Source organism: Oryzias latipes, chromosome 18 (genome assembly GCF_053564925.1).
Source record: "Oryzias latipes strain Hd-rR chromosome 18, Olatipes_Hd-rR_3.1".
In the NCBI taxonomy this organism is placed as follows: domain Eukaryota; kingdom Metazoa; phylum Chordata; class Actinopteri; order Beloniformes; family Adrianichthyidae; genus Oryzias; species Oryzias latipes.
Window position 1 is genome coordinate 29,890,915 of NC_136254.1, and position 19,668 is coordinate 29,910,582.

General features: G+C 42.0%; 1 protein-coding gene across 3 annotated transcripts in view; it reads right to left on the reverse strand.

Annotated features, from left to right (window-relative positions):
- The window catches only part of nlgn2a (neuroligin 2a), a 238,719-nt gene that overhangs the window by 87,832 nt on the left and 131,219 nt on the right, over positions 1-19,668 (reverse strand). For all 3 annotated transcript variants that reach the window (XM_020711522.3, XM_011487310.4, XM_078936303.1), the window contains one exon: positions 4,277-4,426. In XM_020711522.3, coding sequence (XP_020567181.1) covers positions 4,277-4,426 — 150 coding nt within the window. The remainder of the gene's footprint in view (positions 1-4,276; positions 4,427-19,668) is intronic.

The window sequence follows — 19,668 nt, forward strand, 5'->3', positions numbered from 1 at the left end:
CTAGAAAACGACACAGGTTTTTGAGTTCTGGCTAAAAATGGCACAATTAATCGGAATTAAAAGACGAACGCTTAGAAACAGCAAAAGAGGTGGTGGTTCAGAGGGTCATGATGCAAGCAGACTGTTCAGCTGGCATGGTTGCTCTGATGAGATACACAGTCAAATAACGTACACAGTACATTGAGGATACTTTGTGGCAGAAATGTTCCTATTGGCTAACACCAATAATGACTTTAAGGGATGTTGTACGGTACTCCTTCCAAACACAAATGCCTACACCAAGCCTAGTTTTTCATTCGAAAAGCCACTTTTGACCCAGTAACTCTCACGCAGGTCTTTCTATTCCTCCATGAACCGATGCAGAAAAGGTCGAGGAAGCGGGAGCGTAAATCCCGCTTTGATGGCCAAAATATAAATCATTTTCACAGCATTCTAAAAGATTCATGTGGAAAGGCTTCAAGAAGTTTTCCATTAAAAAGAGATTTTCTCTTTCTGTCACAAGTCCTGGTTTGATACACAGCAGGAGTCGCACTTTAGAAGCTCAAGAGCACTTTGGCCCAGGGGACACTGGAAACCTCATGTGTGCTCCTCCACTTGTGACCTTTGCAAACTTGCTGCCATTGAATAGACTGCTTTCAGTCTAAACAAGTGGGGTTAAAATGCTCCAACAAAAATAGATTTGGTCTAAAATAGATTTTAAAATTGCCAGTTTAGAAAACTTGAGTGTTTAATTGGTAGGTTTTTTGATTTCACATGCAGCTTTTAATTTTTCTAATCAAAATAGTTTTGAGTTACAGGACAGTCAGTTATAGATTACAATTAGCAAAGCAGCATTTAAACTGCATCACTTTTACTATAAAAAAAATGAAAAATATATACATGTAATTAAAGATTATGCGGACAAAAACCCTACAGGAAACTTAAATTTTAAGGGGGTCCCGTCAATCAATGGTCTGTTTTTTGAACATTACATGTAAGGCGCATTAAACAAGACAAAAGAGTCAGAGATAAAGTCAGACTTAAAAAACGTAAAAAACACGCAATCAGACAGTGCTACACGCTAGCCGCATTAGCGTGTTCAAAATAACCCCCAATCTTGTTAGCATCCGAATTAATCCGTATATAAGTCGCTCTGGACTATAAGGACTATATTGTGAAAAATAATTTGGCTCTTAAGTGCGCCTTCTAGTGCAGGAAATTCGGCAGTCATTCCAGGTTTTTTCTAGATCCATCCACACCGAGAGTTTGGAGCCGGTGCGACCGCGTCCCAGCCGCTGTATCAATAATTCCCGCACCGCTTTCTCCAAACCGGCATGTCGGATCGCTGAGGCAGGAACACAAACACGGCAGAAGGCGTCCGGCGACATTGGCATGCATGAGTGCAGCCAAACGTGCTCCAAACAAAACAGACTAAACCTCACACTCACTGTGCTGCCCCCCCTCCCCCCCCCCCCTCCTGTCAAAGGCAAACGCAATCCATCATGCGAGATGCAAGAGGTGAAAGATTACTCACATTTCTCCCAATCAAGGCCAAATTGCTCTGGATGGCTCTCATATTTGGGGAGATAGCTGCGGCGGTCTCTTTGCATGCAAATACCCAATGCTCCTTCACTTTCTCCTTCACTCCCAGATTGCGTTCAGGGGGGTTTTGAGAAAGAGGAGGTGCCACCGGGAGCTCACCCATGGGAGGAAGACGGTGAAGAAACTCTAATGCGGATTCACCTCCCTTCAGATTCGATAACCACCTTGGAGTAGCTGCTGATTGCTCCATAACCAGACTAACCCTGCCACTAATCCATTTATTTGGATGCCTGTTTTTACAGGATTAATTTTTTTTTGATCCGACTAAAGCTGAACACGCCCGGCTCGGGAAGACACAACTCCAAACTCGGCATGACGGAGCGACAATTTTTGTGGCAGCAAACGGCTTCAGGCAGCAACAGATCCCATCATTTACACCGATTCACATTCATTTCACTGAAAGTTTGGGGGCGAGAAACGTTTCAGGAGAAGCCAAAACTTTAAAATCGCGGATGAGTTATGCTCCCCTAATGGAAATTACTGGCATATTTGCACCGTACATCTGCAATAATAATTGTTATTTAAAGGAAATTCCACTTAAAGGATCTCTGCTAATTGTCACAACACATTTCAGAGGGAGAACACTCATGAACTTAATGAAGATGCACTTAAAAGCAAACACTTTAGGCAATTACATGCAAATGAAAACGTGTCAGCACTGTAATGGCAGCGTTAAAAGAAAAATAATAAAACAATACAACGTCCTTTAGATGAAGGCCTCAAAACGTATTTAAGCCGGGCAGTGTGTTTGTGCCACAGCCTCCAGGAGCCCACTCTCTGCTCTGCTAATGAAATATCTAATGCACTTAGTTTCCTTTAGTTAGCACCTGCCTCCTTAGAGGCATGTTCCCCCTCTCACAGCGAAATTACTCGATCTCAGTGGAGCGAGACAGAGAGCAGGGAGTAATAAAGAGGAGAAGTCAAGAGTATTTTCAGAAAAAGAAGGATGACAAGCTTCTGCTGCAGAGCCTCAAGCCGCAACTCTTTCCAGATTCCACCTGAACAGACGACGCTTGGGCCCCTAAAAAGCCGCTTTTACCTGTTTTTATTGTCTGCTGCGCCACCACCAAGTTCCCAAAACGCCCTGCAGAGGCCTTTTCTGTTTTACAATCCCTGCATCTTTTTTTTTTTTTTTTGGAGGAGTGACTTACCCCGTTAAAATGAGTTGTGAGGTGCCTTTCTGTGTCAGTAAAAGTGACAGGGCTGGGTCTGATTTGCATGCTTGTTCCCCTGTTTTGCATTTACTTTCATAAGGACCTTTTCTGGCAAATAAAAAGGACTCAGACGCCCAACACCCAACAGAATGTGGAATCTATTTGCAGGAAAAGGTTGCAGATATTGAAGTACATGTGAGGAGATGGGAAATAAAGAATGGAAGTTGAGCACTTTTCCAGTTCTAGTGGGTCCTCAACATTTATACAGCAAAATCCTAAGCAAAACAAAGAGAGGAGAGGGCTGCTGTCTGCACCCAATAGGCAATGCACATATTTTATTGTGTGATGTTAAGCTTATATTCCTTTATTTTATTTATAAATGAATGAAACATAAAGCTACTGCCCTATTTAGATCATATTATGCTTTAAAACATTAATACATTTGCTCAGATTGTTATGTATTTACGATAAACAAAAGTGAGAAATAACAGGATTCCTACTATTGTAAATCTTCCACATAGGAATTTATAAATCTACTGATTTACTCATATTTTCCAATCACACCACCTTGTTTGAATGCTGTATGCTTTTTAAGAAGAACATTTTAGAAACCTAATATTGGGAAATTTCAAACCACAGCAGGACCCGGCAATATTGGTTATCCGAGGTGTTAGTTTATGGAAATTGGTAAGTATGTCTGCTGTGCTGCTTAGAAGGCAAAAAGACTCCAGGGTGCTTTTGAATTATTATAATTTGGCTTTAAATGATGTTAAAGTGGTTTGTTTCTTCTCACAAGAAATTAACCTTTAGGCAGCAGTGGATGCAGTTTACTTTTCACACATATAAAACCTCAGCTGTAAAGGTTTTGTCATTTCCTTCATGGACAGTAGCCTTTAGAGAAAACTCAAAAAAGACAGTGGATTCACCATAGCGCTGCTTCCTAAATCAGTGTTCAGACTGACCAGGAACCTGCTGAAAAAAAGGTGAATCTGTGTAAAATAAAAAGACGTTAATAAGCAACATTTTTTTACATAAAATAAAACCAACATCCATAAACTAACCCATAAAACTTAATTTAAAGGAGGAAAACCTCATCCTAAATTCACATTTTGAATTCTTTCTGCATCTTTTTAGATATTTAAGTAGATACTTTTATTCTGAAAAACCCTGGCAATAAGCCAATTAATGCCAGGAAGCCATTAGACGCTTGTTGGTTGATGTACTGCTACACATAATTTTTACAACATCGTAGCTAACTCTTTTTGTGAAAAGGCGTCTTTCAGCCTTTTAATTGTTGCCATGGCAACACATCGATGTGGTTATCTGGTTACAGTACTTGGTGAGGATGGTGATGGATCATCCTGCAGTGGTAGCGCCAAGAAAAACAAAAAAAAACGGCGCTGGTTGTCGTTTCTTCTACAGGACAAGGTTCGAAACCCCGCGCCATACATTCAGTCAGCTCCTGTCAAACGGGGTTGAAACACTGCTGCAGATGGAGGCGTGTGTTCGTTTCAGGGAGCGGAAAGCTGAAAATCGCTCACCGAGCACGCCCAGACGGTAGTTCATGGTCACCACGATCACGTTGCCGTAGGCGGCGAGGACGCTGGCATCAAACATGTTTCCGGTGCCTTCCATGAAAGAACCTCCGTGGATGAACATCATCACCGGCTTCTTCCTGCGGTCACGAATATCTGCAAAAATCAAGGAAATAAAAGGAACATTGAATAAAACAAAGGAGCATTTTTTTTCCCATATCATCCCTTAATTAGTAGTTAAAAACAAGATATAAGTGCAGAGTTCCATCCAGGAGGTTGGGTCAAAAGCAATAATAACATTAAAATAAAAGTAATAAAAAAGCTTTTCTATGAAGGTTTGAGCTTTAAGAGTCTAAAGAGGAGAGAAAAGTCTGAAAATGGTCATGTCTGTCTGAGAAAAGTGAGGAGTTTTACTTTTTGATAAACAAGCGACGGCTGGTTTGTGTTTATGTAATAAAGATAGATACAAAAATATAGAAAAACAAATTCTTGAATTTTTCTAGGCAGAAATGTTTGTGTTCATACAGCAACAGGAAGATAATTCCAAAGTTCAAAGTCTCTTTTCGAAGCACGAAGTTGAAATGTTTAGACATAAAAATTCATTAAAGATGGAATGAAGGTTTTGTGTGTGACCAGCAGTGAATAAAAAGACGCCTTTTGTTTAAAATCTCACATCTTCGGTTGATGTTGCAGCTCGGATCCTTAGATGTCGCACTCCGATCATCTTTTCATCTACTGTAAAAGCGTCCAAATAGTTTTTTAATGAGGATTATGCTGTTTTTAGCCAAACTAAAAAAAAAAAAAACCTGCATCGTTTCCTAGTATAGTTTCAGTAAAAATTCACCTCTGTGTTGTGGTCTGAGAGCTCTCTGTTCACACACTCTCCCGCTAGCTTAAAGCCCCTAACACCCCCCCTAACATTATTGGCTTGAGCTCAGCGTGTTTTCTCCTGAAACAAATATGATCTTTTTCAAACAGCTTTTTTTTCCATTTGCTCCTGATTTGCAAAACAATTTGAATAAAGAAATACACAGAAATGATGTTTTAAACTTAATTTTCTTTATAAATGTCCTCCATTAAGACAGAAATGCCACAACAACATGTTAAAAACACCCTAAATAAATGCAAAGTACAAGCGGGCGGCCAGCTCAGTCTTTCTAGGCCAGCACCCCAGTGGGACATCTTTAGAAAAAATTAAAAATATCTGAATGTTTGGAGGTTTAACCTTGGAGTGAAAAATGGTCCCAAAGATGGAAAAATAAATCTAGAAAGTCCTCTAAAAATGAAAAGGTGAGGTTCAGAGTGGATATTTGCTTTCTGTCTGTTCTGCTGTGTAACATGCAAATGGTTTCAGGAAGAATCCATCACTGCTAATGAGATGAGCTCAGCTCTCCAGCGGAGCCGTGTGCACAGGCGGGACAGTCGCTGATGGGCCCTCGTTGCCCTTTGAACCGCTCTCCCGGCTGACGGCGGACTCCTTCGCCTGCCAGGAGCCCGTGCGAGCATATGGCTGACCGGACCCCAAGCTGTGGCGCAGTGTCAGCCCCCTGCCGGCTCTGGCGTGCGTGTATTTTCCAACGAGGCATCAGCCGCCGAGCGCTTCAATCCCGTAACTAACAACAACAGCATCTGCTTTGGGGTGGGTGGAGGCTGCATCTGCATTCCTGCACCTCTATGTATGCGTGGTGGCACGTGCGCAGCCAGCTCACCTCCACGCTGTCACACGCAACGACAGGAAAATGGATGCGTGAGTCCGAAAAGAAACGCTCGCTCTGGGAAGAGCAGACATTTACAGGCCGCTGCAGAGGGGAGTCGCTATGGCAACTGCTTCACTTTCACTCTTATTTTTTTTTCCTCGCGCTCGGGGTGAGAGAGGTCTCATTGACTGTTACCGTGGTAACATATTGCTCTGGAGCCCCGCGATGCCCTCAGCCACCTCTCAGCCCGCGTGTCATTTCATTAGTCGCAAATGAGCACGTGCGCACCTGCTGCTCGCGCACGCCCGACTCTGCTGGAGGAGACGCGGAGTGACAGCAGCGAGCATGATGGGAGACGGACTGCAGATGGACCCGCGTGCGCCCCCCCCCTCGAGAGGCTCACAGAGCAGGCGGTCATGCTTGACCCGGGGACTCTGCGACCACGGATCACTTACAGGGCGAATGGCTGGCTGACAGATAAGACCGAGGCCCTCGAGGGCTACAAGCTCTTCCTCTTTCTTTCTCTCCTCTTCATCCGTCTTTTTTCTCTGGATTCTCTCTTTCCGCCTCCAGCGCGGTCAGGTTTCGTCCTCTGCCTAAGTTTGGCGTTCGGCGCCCGCAGACAAACATGTTGTCGGGTCCGTTTGACCACCCAGCGAGGGAAGAACTCCTTCCAAAAAATAAAAGACTTTGGGGTCATTGCTGCCTTCAAAAGCCAAGAGGAGGAACAGCTGCCCTAGATTGTGATTTTCCGTGAGCAAAAATCCCACAAATCACGTCTTATTAACCCTTGTGCTATCCTAGGCACTTTAACATTGGGAGTTGGGTCATCTAGACCCAACTAGACAGTGCTCTGAACCTTTTTTCTTCAATGATTTGTCATCATCACTGGTGTCCATGGATTACATGAAATCTTTCCGCCTTTATCCACCTTTGTAATGGTAGGGAAAACATGTCAATGTAAAGGTGGGGTCATCTAAGATAGCACAAGGGTTAAAGGCAGAAGGTAAACGTGCTGAGAGAAGGAGCTCACTTATGAAACGCCATAACAAATGCGATTCACGCATTCACTAATTCACTGCTCAACAACTGTCCAAAAACGGGTTCATAAACTTCGGTAATCGCGGATAATGACATCATTCGGAGATTCTCCCAGTATGGTAAGCTTCAGATCCACTACAGGACGGACGCTTTCAGCTGTACTTTCACCTCTCTGTGACCTAGTTTGACGACTTGCTGTCCAAGGTTTGATTCCTACCAAATAAAAATAAAATTAGAGGATCTTTCTTTTATTGTCTCCGTAAAAAATAATAGAAAATATCATGAATTTGAGAAGTGCTTCAATGCTGGGTTTGGACTCCACCTGCTGATTATATGAGATACTGATTGGTTGACGCAGCGCAAACTCTTCTCAAAAGTTCAGGTATATGCTGCTGCTAGACTGCCATAGCGTGCCCGACATAATTCGGACGCGTTATTATTGATGATTATTTACAGAGCATTGTGTTGTAGACCAATGTCAATCAACCACCTCAGTTCAATGTCTCCTGTACGGTAGAGAAATAACCAAATTTACATCAATCTTTGATCGCAAACAGATCATTGTTTTTTACGATGGTTTGAAACTTGAGAAAAAGAGAGAAAAGCTTGAAAATGCTCATGTCTGTCTAAGAAATGAGTAAAAAAATGTATAGTGACGCGTTTCACAGCCCTAAAACGTCTATGGTACAAAATAAAACTGATAACAACACGGATGTTTTCTATCGCGGATTGGTCAACAGCCAATCAGGATGCAGAACACAAAAAAAGAACTGTAAAAAAGAAAAAAGTATGCGAAATTGAAAAAATAAATCAAATAAAATTAGCGAAACAATGATACTGCAAAAGGTGAACTGCGTTATCCAGAGGGACCTCTGCATAGGGATGGTACTTCTCCTCGTTAAAGTTGATTGTTATGGTGCCTTGCAACCTGAAAGTATTGCCATGTAAACATTCCTGAGTGAATTGGCAGAATATGGCTTTACCATTAACTGTACATGAGAAGTGGACTGAGTGACATCACCCATAAAAAAATGGTGCCAACCAAACAATGTCAATTTTGCCACCAATTTTGTGAGATACGGACACCGGGATGTTAGGACCGTTTACGCATTTAACGTGACTCTAATGGGGTCAGAAGGAGCTGATTTAAATCAGCACAATAATGCTTTTCTACATTTTCTGAAACAGTTGGAATTACGTTAATTGCGTAAACGGATGAAGCGTTAAGACAATTCAGTACGTTAATTTGGTCAGCTTTTGCGATATAGACTCCACCACGCTGGATCCAGACGTCCAGAGTCGGTTTGAGTCAAGGTTTCCATGGGAACCACTTTTACCAATAAGGAACGAGCTTGTTGGAAGTCCACACCCCTACTACTTTAAAGCAGGCTTCGCGAAATGTTTCAATCAAACGAATGGGACATTGAACATTGAGGCATCTGATTGGTCAGTTCATAACGAGCATAACTCGCACTATAGCAAAAACATCAGGAAAAAAAAGATGTTAAAGAAAAGGTGGTAGAGCAAAAATGTTTATTCTGACAAAATGAATGGCTGAGTTTATGTCTTCTATGGAATTCTATGGGATTCCTTCAAAGAGCCAGCAAGCACTTCCTGTTTGGAACATGAAGGCTCAGCCCAGTTCTCATATATAGTAAGAGGTCTGAACGTCTCCTTGTTCGTGGGAAGCATTTGAAAGACCTTCAAGTTTAATGTGTGGTTTGCTTCAACCAACTGATCCAAACTCAATACAGCCATTCTTTAGACGTGATTTGAGAATCACTGGTGTTGAGAAATTCCTTTGGAGGGACAATTAGGGGGAAACCAGAAAACAATGGGGCACTGGGAGACGCTTCCATAAAGGTACGGAAAATCAAATTCCCAGACAATGCTGGATGAGAACAATGGGGGTGGTAAGAAGACAAACAAGAGCAACGAAGACAAAGCAAGATGGCCGCGAAGACCCAGAGGAGCTTAGAAAAGCTGCTGATCCTCTCAAGCAGAACCGAGACAATGAGACGATTAGGCCTGAACTTGTGTCGAGTGGTTTCAGTGTGGTGCAATGCCCGCCGCTGATCTGTGAGGCACCGCCCCCTGTCTTCCTGAGAACCGATGCGGCTTCTCAGTCGAGGAGACTGGTGTGTCCTTAAAGTGGGTTCAAATGCACTTTGACTTGAACGACAGAGATGGAAGATTAGGAAGGTCGCATTAATATTTTACCCATTAATTGTGTAATCAGGAGCGCCATCTTGCCTTGAAGGGCTGCAGCATTTTCTACCACAGCGGGGGGCAGTAGCTGAGATATCATCTTCCCATAAGCTCACATGGTAAAAATGATAGATGGCAGAGGAAGACGCTCCTTTCAGTCAGCCATAATTAAAAAGATATTAAATCACAATGATGTAACTATGAAAGGAGGTTTCCCACGAATCAGCATTTTTGCTTCTTTTTTCTCAGACATAAAAAAAATAAATAAATAAAAAAGCTTCACTTGGTGCTTTTCTGGCCACTATCACTGCTTTCATTACCATATGCCAGTGTGGGGTGTAAGCACCTGAGGTAGAGATAAGTACTGACCTTTTACACTTGGGTCCAAACAGTAATAACAGAAAAATAAAATGCTCCTAGAAAATGAAGAAGTGTCATCTCTGAGCAAACACAGGTCCTTTGTAGCAATGATCCAATTAACAGAAAAGGTTACAGAGTGGTAGAAGTGTTGCATCAGTGCAGTGGAGGGAATCTGCTTGGGCACTCTTTTGCAACTCAGGGGAGGTTATTTGAGGATAGAAAAGGTCGGATTTCTTACAAAAAGCACATTTTTTCTTAATGACTTTTTTCTTGTGTTATGTAGGCGTTGAGCTGGTTGGTTGTGTTGAAGAGGGGAGCTGATTTGGATAGCGACGCTCTCAACTTACCAGTCGATCTTTGTTTGAAATCGAGCGTGGACGGGCACTTCTTTAGGCAAGGCAAGCTTATTTGTACAGTACAATTTGTACAGACAGTAATTGAAGGGCTTCACAAAACAGGAAAATGCACTAAAATCCCAATACGTAACAGTGCAAAGATTAAAAACATACTCACTATTAAATTTACTTTAAAAGACAGGAAAGAGAAAATAAAATGATAGAGGCGTCGATAAGGACCCTTCAGTTATCCCTTGTGCGTTCCTATGGGGTCAAGATGACCATTGGAGTGTTCTCCCTACCATGACAAAGGTGGATAAAGGTGGAAAGATTTCATATAATCCATGGAAACCAGTGAAGATCACAAATCATTGAAGAAAAAAGGTTCAGAGCACTGTCTAGTGGGTCTAGATGACCCAACTCCCAATGTTAACGTGCCAAGCTGTCAAAGTGTCAAAGGATAGCACAAGGGTTATGCACACGGCTAAACAGGAAGGTTTTGAGTCTAGATTTGAACCTTTGCACAGTAGAGGCCTGTCTCCCAACCTCAGGGAGACTGTTCCAGCTTTTAGCTGTATAAGAAGGAAACGCTGAATCCCCTTTAAGCCTTAGGCACGCAGGTGGCCCGCACAAAACATCAAGGTTGTAGATCACTCAGCGAGCAACAGGTCGTAGCATCAAATTCTCACCGGACGCCTCTCTTCCGACGCAGGTCAAATTCGCACATGGACACATCCTGACACTTGTGGGAGGGGCTACTGTCAAAAGTTTTGAGCTTTATTGCTACATGGAAGCATTGACTGTAAATCTCATTCAAGATGCAAGGAAGACACGAATGATGTTTAGAGATCAGATGTTTTTATTTTTGAAGAGCTCTACAAAAACACTGGTCAACCCATGCCTGGGCTCCTGAGATCATTCAGAGACTAAATCCAAATCGCTTCCTTACCGCTCTGGCTACTCCCTATTGCTCCAATTTTAGTGGTATTAGAAGCTGTCGTGGTGTCCCAAAGTGTTTTTTTTTTTTTTTTTATGGAGGAGCGACTTAGGGCCAGGTATCCTTCTACCAGTGACGCGGAAGAGAAACACAAGTTTACATTTAAATGTAAGTATTACGTTTTTGTTTTAGCATAACTTTTTGAAGTTGTAAAACCGACGTTGTGTATTTTCCGAGCGCTGGCAGTTACGCGCTAATGTAGATGACTGGCGACTATTGATGACATCATCAAGTGGTAATAACGTATGAATTTGAAGACACAATTTTTTCCAAATCTCCTGATCAGATTCTCCTCCTTGTTGGTTTTAGACTCCACCCCCTGATCAACACATCACGGGCCAAAATTAAGTTTTTGAACGGTTGACGTAACCAGTCCTTCACATTTTTTTACGTTTGACGCACATTGATGGCCAAAATGTGCCCGACGCTGCCAATTCCACGCCAAAATAGCGACCTCAGATCGTGTCTGTACATCGTGTCTTACATGCAAACTGTGTTTGGTGTGAATGCAGCTTAGACTACAGAGATAGGGGAGGAACTCAGCTACCCAGACCAGATACCCAAACCACCTCAAGGAGCCGGTTGAGGCCAGCCGGCCCGAAGGACCAATTACACCTTCTGCAAATTCAAAGCAAAAATACCTAAAAGACTTTTTTTTTGTGATGCTGCACAACCACAGAGGTAAATCCCCCAGAAAACAACAAAAAAAAGCACTCAGTGTGGCCTGTCCTCCAACGGTGTAGCATTTTGTGTCAAATTGGACAAGTGTGGCGGTGCGCGTGAGTCAGAAAGCGGTCAGCGGCTGGCTGGTGTGACGATGAAAGAGACAGGCAACGGGTGATGAACGGAAGGTGATGAGATGCGGAGCAGCAGAGCTGACCACCAAGACTGGCTCGGGCTAAATCATTACAGCACAATGGATCAAACCAAAGGCCACACTGATTGCATCTTGGACAAATGTGTGTGTGTCCAGAAACCGTGAGCTCCGTGGGTCCTGGAATTCTTTCTAGGGATTTCAAGGTTATTTCATAAGATAAAATCAACATATTTTTTACTTATTGATGAAACTAATTAACTCTCTGGCTGACTGATGCATTTTTCATTTGGTTTCATTTAACACCAGTGCAGAGTGGAAAATCAGAAGCAGGTTTATTGAGGATCTTTTAGTTGGAAAACTATTATTATAACCCAATCTCACATAAAATTTTAAATTTTTGTTTTAAGGCCAACCTATTTCAAATTAAGACTCATAATACCAACATATGACTAATGTTAAAAAAAGTACTTGAAACTGGTCGGCCTGGAGTTTAACTTTCCATTCTGAACCTTTCTTCAACATGTTGTGAAACAGTGGAATTATTCTGAGGTCCAAAAAAATGTCTTGTAGAGATGCATAAGCACGGCTCTAAAGGAATATACAATTAAAGGAAAACTTTACCAAAGCATAAAAGATCCAAACAAAAGACGTCAGACTAAAACAAACACAGTTCAAAGGTTATCCAGTATAGTGTGTGCTTTAACCAGGGCACTGAAAAATTTTTTTTGGTTCTCACAAATATTGTAAACTGACGGTTTTTGCTCCTCTTTAGGTTTAAAAATCTGAGCGGTTTCAGGTTGGAGGTAAAGCCAAATAAAAATAAGCATCATTGTTTTTCTGTATTTTCATGGCTGACAGCTGAAAGGAGGAACCTACATATGGACCAAGTCACGTGCAGCCGTGGTGCAGAGGTAAAAAAGTGTCCTTGGGCAACTCAGAAGAGTATCTATCTATCTATCTATCTATCTATCTATCTATCTATCTATCTATCTATCTATCTATCTATCTATCTATCTATCTATCTATCTATCTATCTATCTATCTATCTATCTATCTATCTATCTATCTATCTATCTATCTATCTATCCATCCTGCCCTTTTTTTCTTGAGTCTACAGTCTTCGGCTTTAATGAGATCACAATCAAATGACAAACTTAAAACTAAAATAAACCAAAAACTTTCGATCGGAATGGATTTTTAAAGACCCACTCCAAGGAAAATTATGATTTTCTTCCTATTATTAACATGCTCTTGCAGCATTTTTTTCTCATAATGGAGGACATTTAGAAAATCATTTGAGTGCGTTCCCGAATGTCTTTTTTTATTCAAATTGTGTTGGATCAGGAGCAGAAGAAAACTGGCCCGCTCATAGCAGTTGCTGCTTTCTCTGCTACAATTCTGATGCATCCACCTGCAGACAAATAGATCCATGTACATCTTTGTTTTCTTCCCCAACTCAGAGGCGAATTTCAGAACTTATTTTGCGTTGCAGAAAATACGAGAAAGGTTTTTGATTTAGCTAAAAACGACATAATCCTAATTAACAGACTACTGGGAACGACTTTACAATAGAGGAAAATATAGTTGGAGTGGGACATTAAAGACCGTGAAAGCAGCTCCACTTAACAAGCCTACGGCGACATAGTCCTCCACCAGCAGGACAGACGTCATTTTTCACACTGATGTACGTACATTTCCCATTTTTGGACGATTTTCTTCCAGTTAAGGGTGGAAAAATTGTCAAAATAAAAGTAGGAGCAGCCCTTTCTCAATGTCCTGCGTGGAAACACAAACAGCACTCCAGCTTCTGTTCTCCCTGTCAGTCTGACTTCATGAAGCGGGGGCTGCAGGGACCAGCGTGGAGTTGGATGATGGCAGCTCCTCTGCTGTTTGTCTTCACGAGGCGTCCGCTGCCTCCTCCCAGCTCCCCATGCTCTCAAAGATCAGGAGGAGAAACAGCTTGGTGCTGCGCAACAGCTACAACCTGCTCGCTCCCCAAGAAGAATTACCCGACTGCAATGCGCCTGCCCCCCCCCGCATTTTGAGCTGCACACCTCCTTCCTGCACCCCCTCTCCCAAACCAAACGGCGATGCCTCTTGTTTCCTTCCACAGATTAAGTGTGGGCGAGGAGCAAAGGAGCAGAGCAGGAGCGAAAAGAGGAGTTGGGCCGCGGGGAATAAGAGAAGCCGCCCTGGCCCGTCTTTGCAACAACACCCTCTCATTAGTCTCAGCGACGTCTCAAGAAAAATAAAGTAAAATAAAACCCTTTTCCTCCTCCAAGCCTCTCCTTTCTGCTTCCGTCAGGCTCCATCTTGCTTCATGTCCGATTTGTTCTCCCTTTCCCAGCTGCTCTGCTCTTCAACCCTTTTTTAACTTCCATTTTCTCAGAAATACCTTCGTTTTTCTTGTTTTTACCACCTTACACATCTTTTTTTTGTCTTTAATAGGTTGAAATCCTTTTGAGCATTGTTTTTTACAGCTTTGCAATTTGCTCTTATAATTTACCTTGACAGTTTTTGCTCAAGCCCAGTTTCCTTTTATTTTTATTTTTTACAGTTATATATTATTTTACTGAATAGTTCCACAAACACAGAACACAGGGACATAAAAAAAAACCCACTAACTAACTGGTGTGCACCTGTTACTAACGGGTGTCTGTATCCAATATGATACCAATGACTATATAAGGTTAACCTACATTTTTCTCAACTATGCTGTCTTGTCTTCAAACACAACAACCCTCCACTTTTATCGTCCTGAACAGTAGCTGGCCTTTTTTTGGTTTCCTTTCACACACTGTTAGGGAACGGATCAATGTCACAAATTGAGCGGACTGGGAAGCGGCTGAGCACGCCCCCCCCCCCCCCCCCCCCCCGCCTCCCCGTCCTGGGAAATGCCACAGCGACAAAGACGAGACAAACAGAGTATTGCCCTGTTTTTTATTTTTTTCTCCATCACCGCTGACTTCCTCCTCTCCACAAGCAACAGCCCTCTTTTCCATTCCCAGCATCCTTTTCTTCTCGCCTCAGGCCCTTTGAACTCGAGTTGACCCCCCCCCCCCCTTCCTCTTTCCTTCCTTATTTTTATTTCACTTTTACTCATCTCCACATTCTTTATGCTTGAATAGCGGCAGAGCTCCCTGTTTTCGTGAAGCCCAAACATACAGAGCGAGCTCCACAATCAATCATAGAAACTCAGTCTGATTCTCAGACTTTTATTCTGCCATCTTTCAAAGTTTTATTTCTTTACATCTAAGAAATCTTGAGCTCCCTCATTCTATTTTGATTGATTTCAAAAATAATAAAAAAGAAAAGAATGTCTCCTGTTTAGTTGCTCAAATCACAGAGTTTGTGCAGATATTTTGATCAGAAAACACCACAGGGGCAACAACAAAACACTTTGAACTGATATAGCTAGAATGAATATGAAATAAACAAAAAGGAGAACTGAACGTGTATCGCTTAAATGAAAGAACCACCAGTTTTGGCAAGTCTGACAGAAATTTGATTCTATGAATACTCCTATACTATACACGACAATCCCAAGCTTTTATTTTGAAAGGCAGAAGAATGTTGCTTGTGAATTAAAATCGACTTTTGACTCAGTGTGTTAAATGTGATGGCTTGTCCTCTGAATTTTTAAATGTCCACGGGGGGGGGGGGGGGGGGGGGGTGCCACAGGGTTCAATATTAGGACCTCTACTTTTCATTTTATATATTAATGAAATAGGACAACATCTTCAAGATGCCAATATTCATCTTTATGCTGATGACACCATTATCTATTGCTTTGGACCAACTCCAGCAAAAGCAGTTGAATCTTTGCAGCTTACACTTCAGCAATTGAAACTTGTCCTAAATACTGAAAAGTCCTAATTCATGTTCTTTTCTAATACCAAAAAGGTGCCAGAAGATCTCCCAAAGATTTTCACTCTTCACAGAGATGCTATAGGGGAAGTAGATGAGTACAAATATCTTGGGGTCTTACTTGATGATATCTTAAAATTCAAACCCCTCATTGAAAATGTTGTGAAGAAACTAAAACTGGGTTTTCTTTTTAGAAATAAGCTTTGCTCTATTTTAAAATTGACCACTAACATGTACACAGATTTTTTTTTTAAATTTATTGCCACAACTACAATTATTTTGAAGTGAGAGGACAGGAAGTCTGCTCTCAGGAGATCCTGTCTGCATAAAAGCTTAGATTTTGGTTTTGCACCTGTAACCAAACAATAATGAAGCACTGCCCATTGCACCGCTTTGTTGCCTTCATGTAACGTCTCCTTATCCACGGTCCACCCCTAACCTCCTGTCACGGCCTTTCAACTCTTTTCACTTCCCCGACCTTTGATCTGACCGGGCGATAACCACGGCAACCGTTCTGGCCGGGCTTCAGGCCAAACAGGCTGAACAGTGGCCAGTCTGAGCTTGTGTTGGTGTTTTATTAAGAATATGTGAGATGACGTATAATCTGTGTGGAAATGACACTTTAAACAAAAATAAAGTCTAGCTAAATATGTTCCAACATCTCTAAATAGTCATTAAGGTTTAGGAATTGCTCATTAGATTCCTTAAAACTTTAGATTTTTCCATAAATTGGGAGGTGGATTTTTTTAGTTGTCGTAAAAAACAAATGTACTTAAAGCATAAGTACACTTAAAGGTTTATTTTAACCTCTAAATTATCAACAGTGCGTCATCTAGCGCGCCTTATGTTCAACCCAATTCAATTCAATTTTGTTTGATTAGCCCAAAATCACAACAACAGTCGTCTCAATGGGCTACGCACCTGTAATTGTAAAGTAACCATACAATCAAAGGGATCATGAACACATAGAATTCCATAGGAAAATCGTAAGTGAACTAACTAAACTGAACTGGGCATCCCTGCCCTCGTGTGTGAGTACTGATCTAGAACCGATTTTCTGTAGCAAATAGGGGCTCAAAACTACAAAGACCCACTGATTGTTGGAGCGACCATTGCACCGCATGAATAACAACACAGTTTGCTAGAAAAAGTACAGAACTTCCAATCAACCCCCTCTGACCAATCGCCTGCCGCCTCTTGGCTCGTCTAGGCATTCTGGGTAGTGTAGTTGTACACACATGACTTTCTTTGTTTTATGCCCTAAAATCTGGTGTGAAGGACTAATGTCGTATTAGCCAGCACAGAAAACATAATTAAAGATCATAAATAGATATTTTTTGTTTTCCCCCTCTTTTCTCGCGCGATTTAAACTTTTCCGTAAAAAAAGGGGGCACCCCCTCTTCTCTGTTTTCCTTTTTTCTCTTTGATTTTCTCCTGCGTGTAGTAACAGCCCGGATCAATCTGGTGGAAGGGTTTCTTCTAAACTGGTGCTGCTTTTATTTTTTCGTGTTTTGTTTCGGTACGAGCAGCAGAAAAAAAACTGTAAATTGGATGTAGAGAAGCTCAGAATGAGTGTTTCCTTTGAGTGTTGCTGTCAGTTCTGTCTTCGTGCAGCCCTTTCCATCCAGTTTTTTACAACACCTCCCTAATTGGGAGGCTCCTTCAACGGCTACTGTACAATCAAAAAAAACAACAACAAAAAACCAGAAAGACAGCTTTGCGGGTCAAACCGATAGTTTTGCAACCTAACCATGCAACTTGTTAAAGTGTGCATCAGCAGAACTGCATGTGTTTGCAGAGGGACGGACGGAAGACACCTTCCCTGCTGCTCGTGCCAGCGTTTCATGTGGGATTCCTGCAGAGCGAAGCGTGATTCCAGAAACCTGCCAGGAGTGCGGCTTTTCCTTCCACAACTGGCCGCCGGTGTGAAGGCAGAAATCACACATGGCAGTGGTTCATCTGGGATCAAACGGTGCCTCATGAATGGAGGTCCTCCATGTCAACCCTTGGAGGTTCAGCCTATAGCAGTGCTTCTCAAATAGTGGGGCGCGCCCCCAGGGGGGGGCACGAAGCGATGCCAGGGGGGGCGCGCGGTGGTGGCGGTTTTAGGCACAGGTTTGTCCGGTGCGCAAATTTAACGTGGGGGCAGCGGTGACAGCGGCTCAGTGCTTGGAAAATAATCTGGTCCACTATTCGGTTCCTATTGTCTGTTCTGTCTGTCCGCGGCTGCGCGAGTGAGAACGAAAGGGGAGGGGTGGTGTGGGCCCTGTCTGCCAGGGGAATCGGGGCACGCGGACCACTGCTACCGCTGCCTGTTGCCCAAGATCACCGCTGCCCTTAGATTCCTAAGCTCATGCTAACAATGTCATTCTTTATGAACTATTGTAGACATTTTGATGACGTGTCTTTATTTTCCATCCATGTTTTCTTTGTCTGCCTGTGGTTTAGTTGGTGTCAGACAGACATAAAGACAGCAGGTAATGCAGGAAAACAGCTGCACTTTTATGAGATCAGAAATAAACAATCCGTCATTTAGAAAAAAAAAATCAGCACGTTTTTACCTATTTCTTCAGACTAAAAACGTTAAATATATTGGTGCTGCTGTGTTAATGTTTCAGATCAATTTAGATTTAATATTATTTATTGATTGAATTATTTTTTTCAGCATCAAATGGTTCAGTTGGTCAAAATGTTTCTAGTTTAAATAAGGAATGACAGATTTTTTTTATTTCAGGTACTTTCAGCTTCTTTTCTGTTTTAGACTAGAACAGGGTTTCTGTGGCTAAATAAAGTTAATATTTGTTGAAAGTGGATTTATTTTGCTTTTTTCTTTTGTTAGTGTTAAAAGATACAATTTTAGGTATACAAATTTTATAGATACTGACCTGATGTATTGTCACCGCGCGAGTGTGTCTGTGTGTGTGTGTGTGGGGGGGGGTTATGGGGGGGGGAGGGGGGGGGTCAGGGGGGGCGCGAAACATTTTCTTTTCCTAGGGGGGGCCTGGCAAAAAATAATTGAGAAGCACTGGCCTATAGAGTGGATTCAGCGTCGTCTCACTGGCTTTGACGCAACTACGCGAGAAAAGAGCTTGGAGTCTCGGTTCAGAACTGAATCTTTGGACATGATTGTTCCCCCTGCTGAATCATCCGATTTCCCAAAGACGAATAAAAGTTTTGTCTTTCTGCTTTTGGAAAAGTGGCCTCTGTGGTGGAGTTTGGTCTGAGCTGTGATTGCTGCTGTACACTGATGTTTTCCAGTGTTCTCTTTCTGTGCACTTGTTGGACAAACCACTTCAACACTGGAGCTTTAGTTCTATTGTTGACATTCTTTGAACTACCATAACTCTTCCACCACTTGTGCAATTAATGCAACTCCAACAGATTCTGATGCCAAGTGAAGCAGCTTTGCGCTCATAAGCAACACTTGACAGTTGTGGGGTACTCACACATTTACAGGGAATCGACTAATTCTGACATAGAATAAAGCAGCTTTGCACAGATATGCAACAATGTACAGTTGAAAAGTAAAGCTTTGTGTCGAAATGCAACACTTTATGGTAATAAAGTTAAACTTTGTGCAGAATTGTGACACTTTATTATAGTAAAAGAAAAGTTTGCATTAAATTGCAACACTTTACATTTTTGGTACTGCGCTAAAATACAGTGCTTTTGGGGAACTATCTGTGAGGCACTAAGCTGCATCTTGGGAGTCAAACTAACTTTAAACCCACTTGTATTTCTGTTTGGAATAAACAGTGGGGCTCCAACATTGCCTGCAGGTGGTCAGAGGATCATTACTTTTTCAACTTTAATAGCTCGACGCCTCATTCTTCTTAAGTGGAAGGATGCTGCCCCGCCCACTTTATCACATAGGATTCGAGATGTGCTTTACCATCTTAAACTTGAAAAAATACGATTTACTGTGAAATGATCAAAGCATAAATTTAATAAGGTATGGAGACCATTTCTCAACTTTTTTAGTCTATCTACAAGTGTGACAGAATGATGCCCCTTTTTTCTTTTCTATTTCTTTTCTTTACATGTGTGTTGATATATGTGCACTTTACTTATTGTTT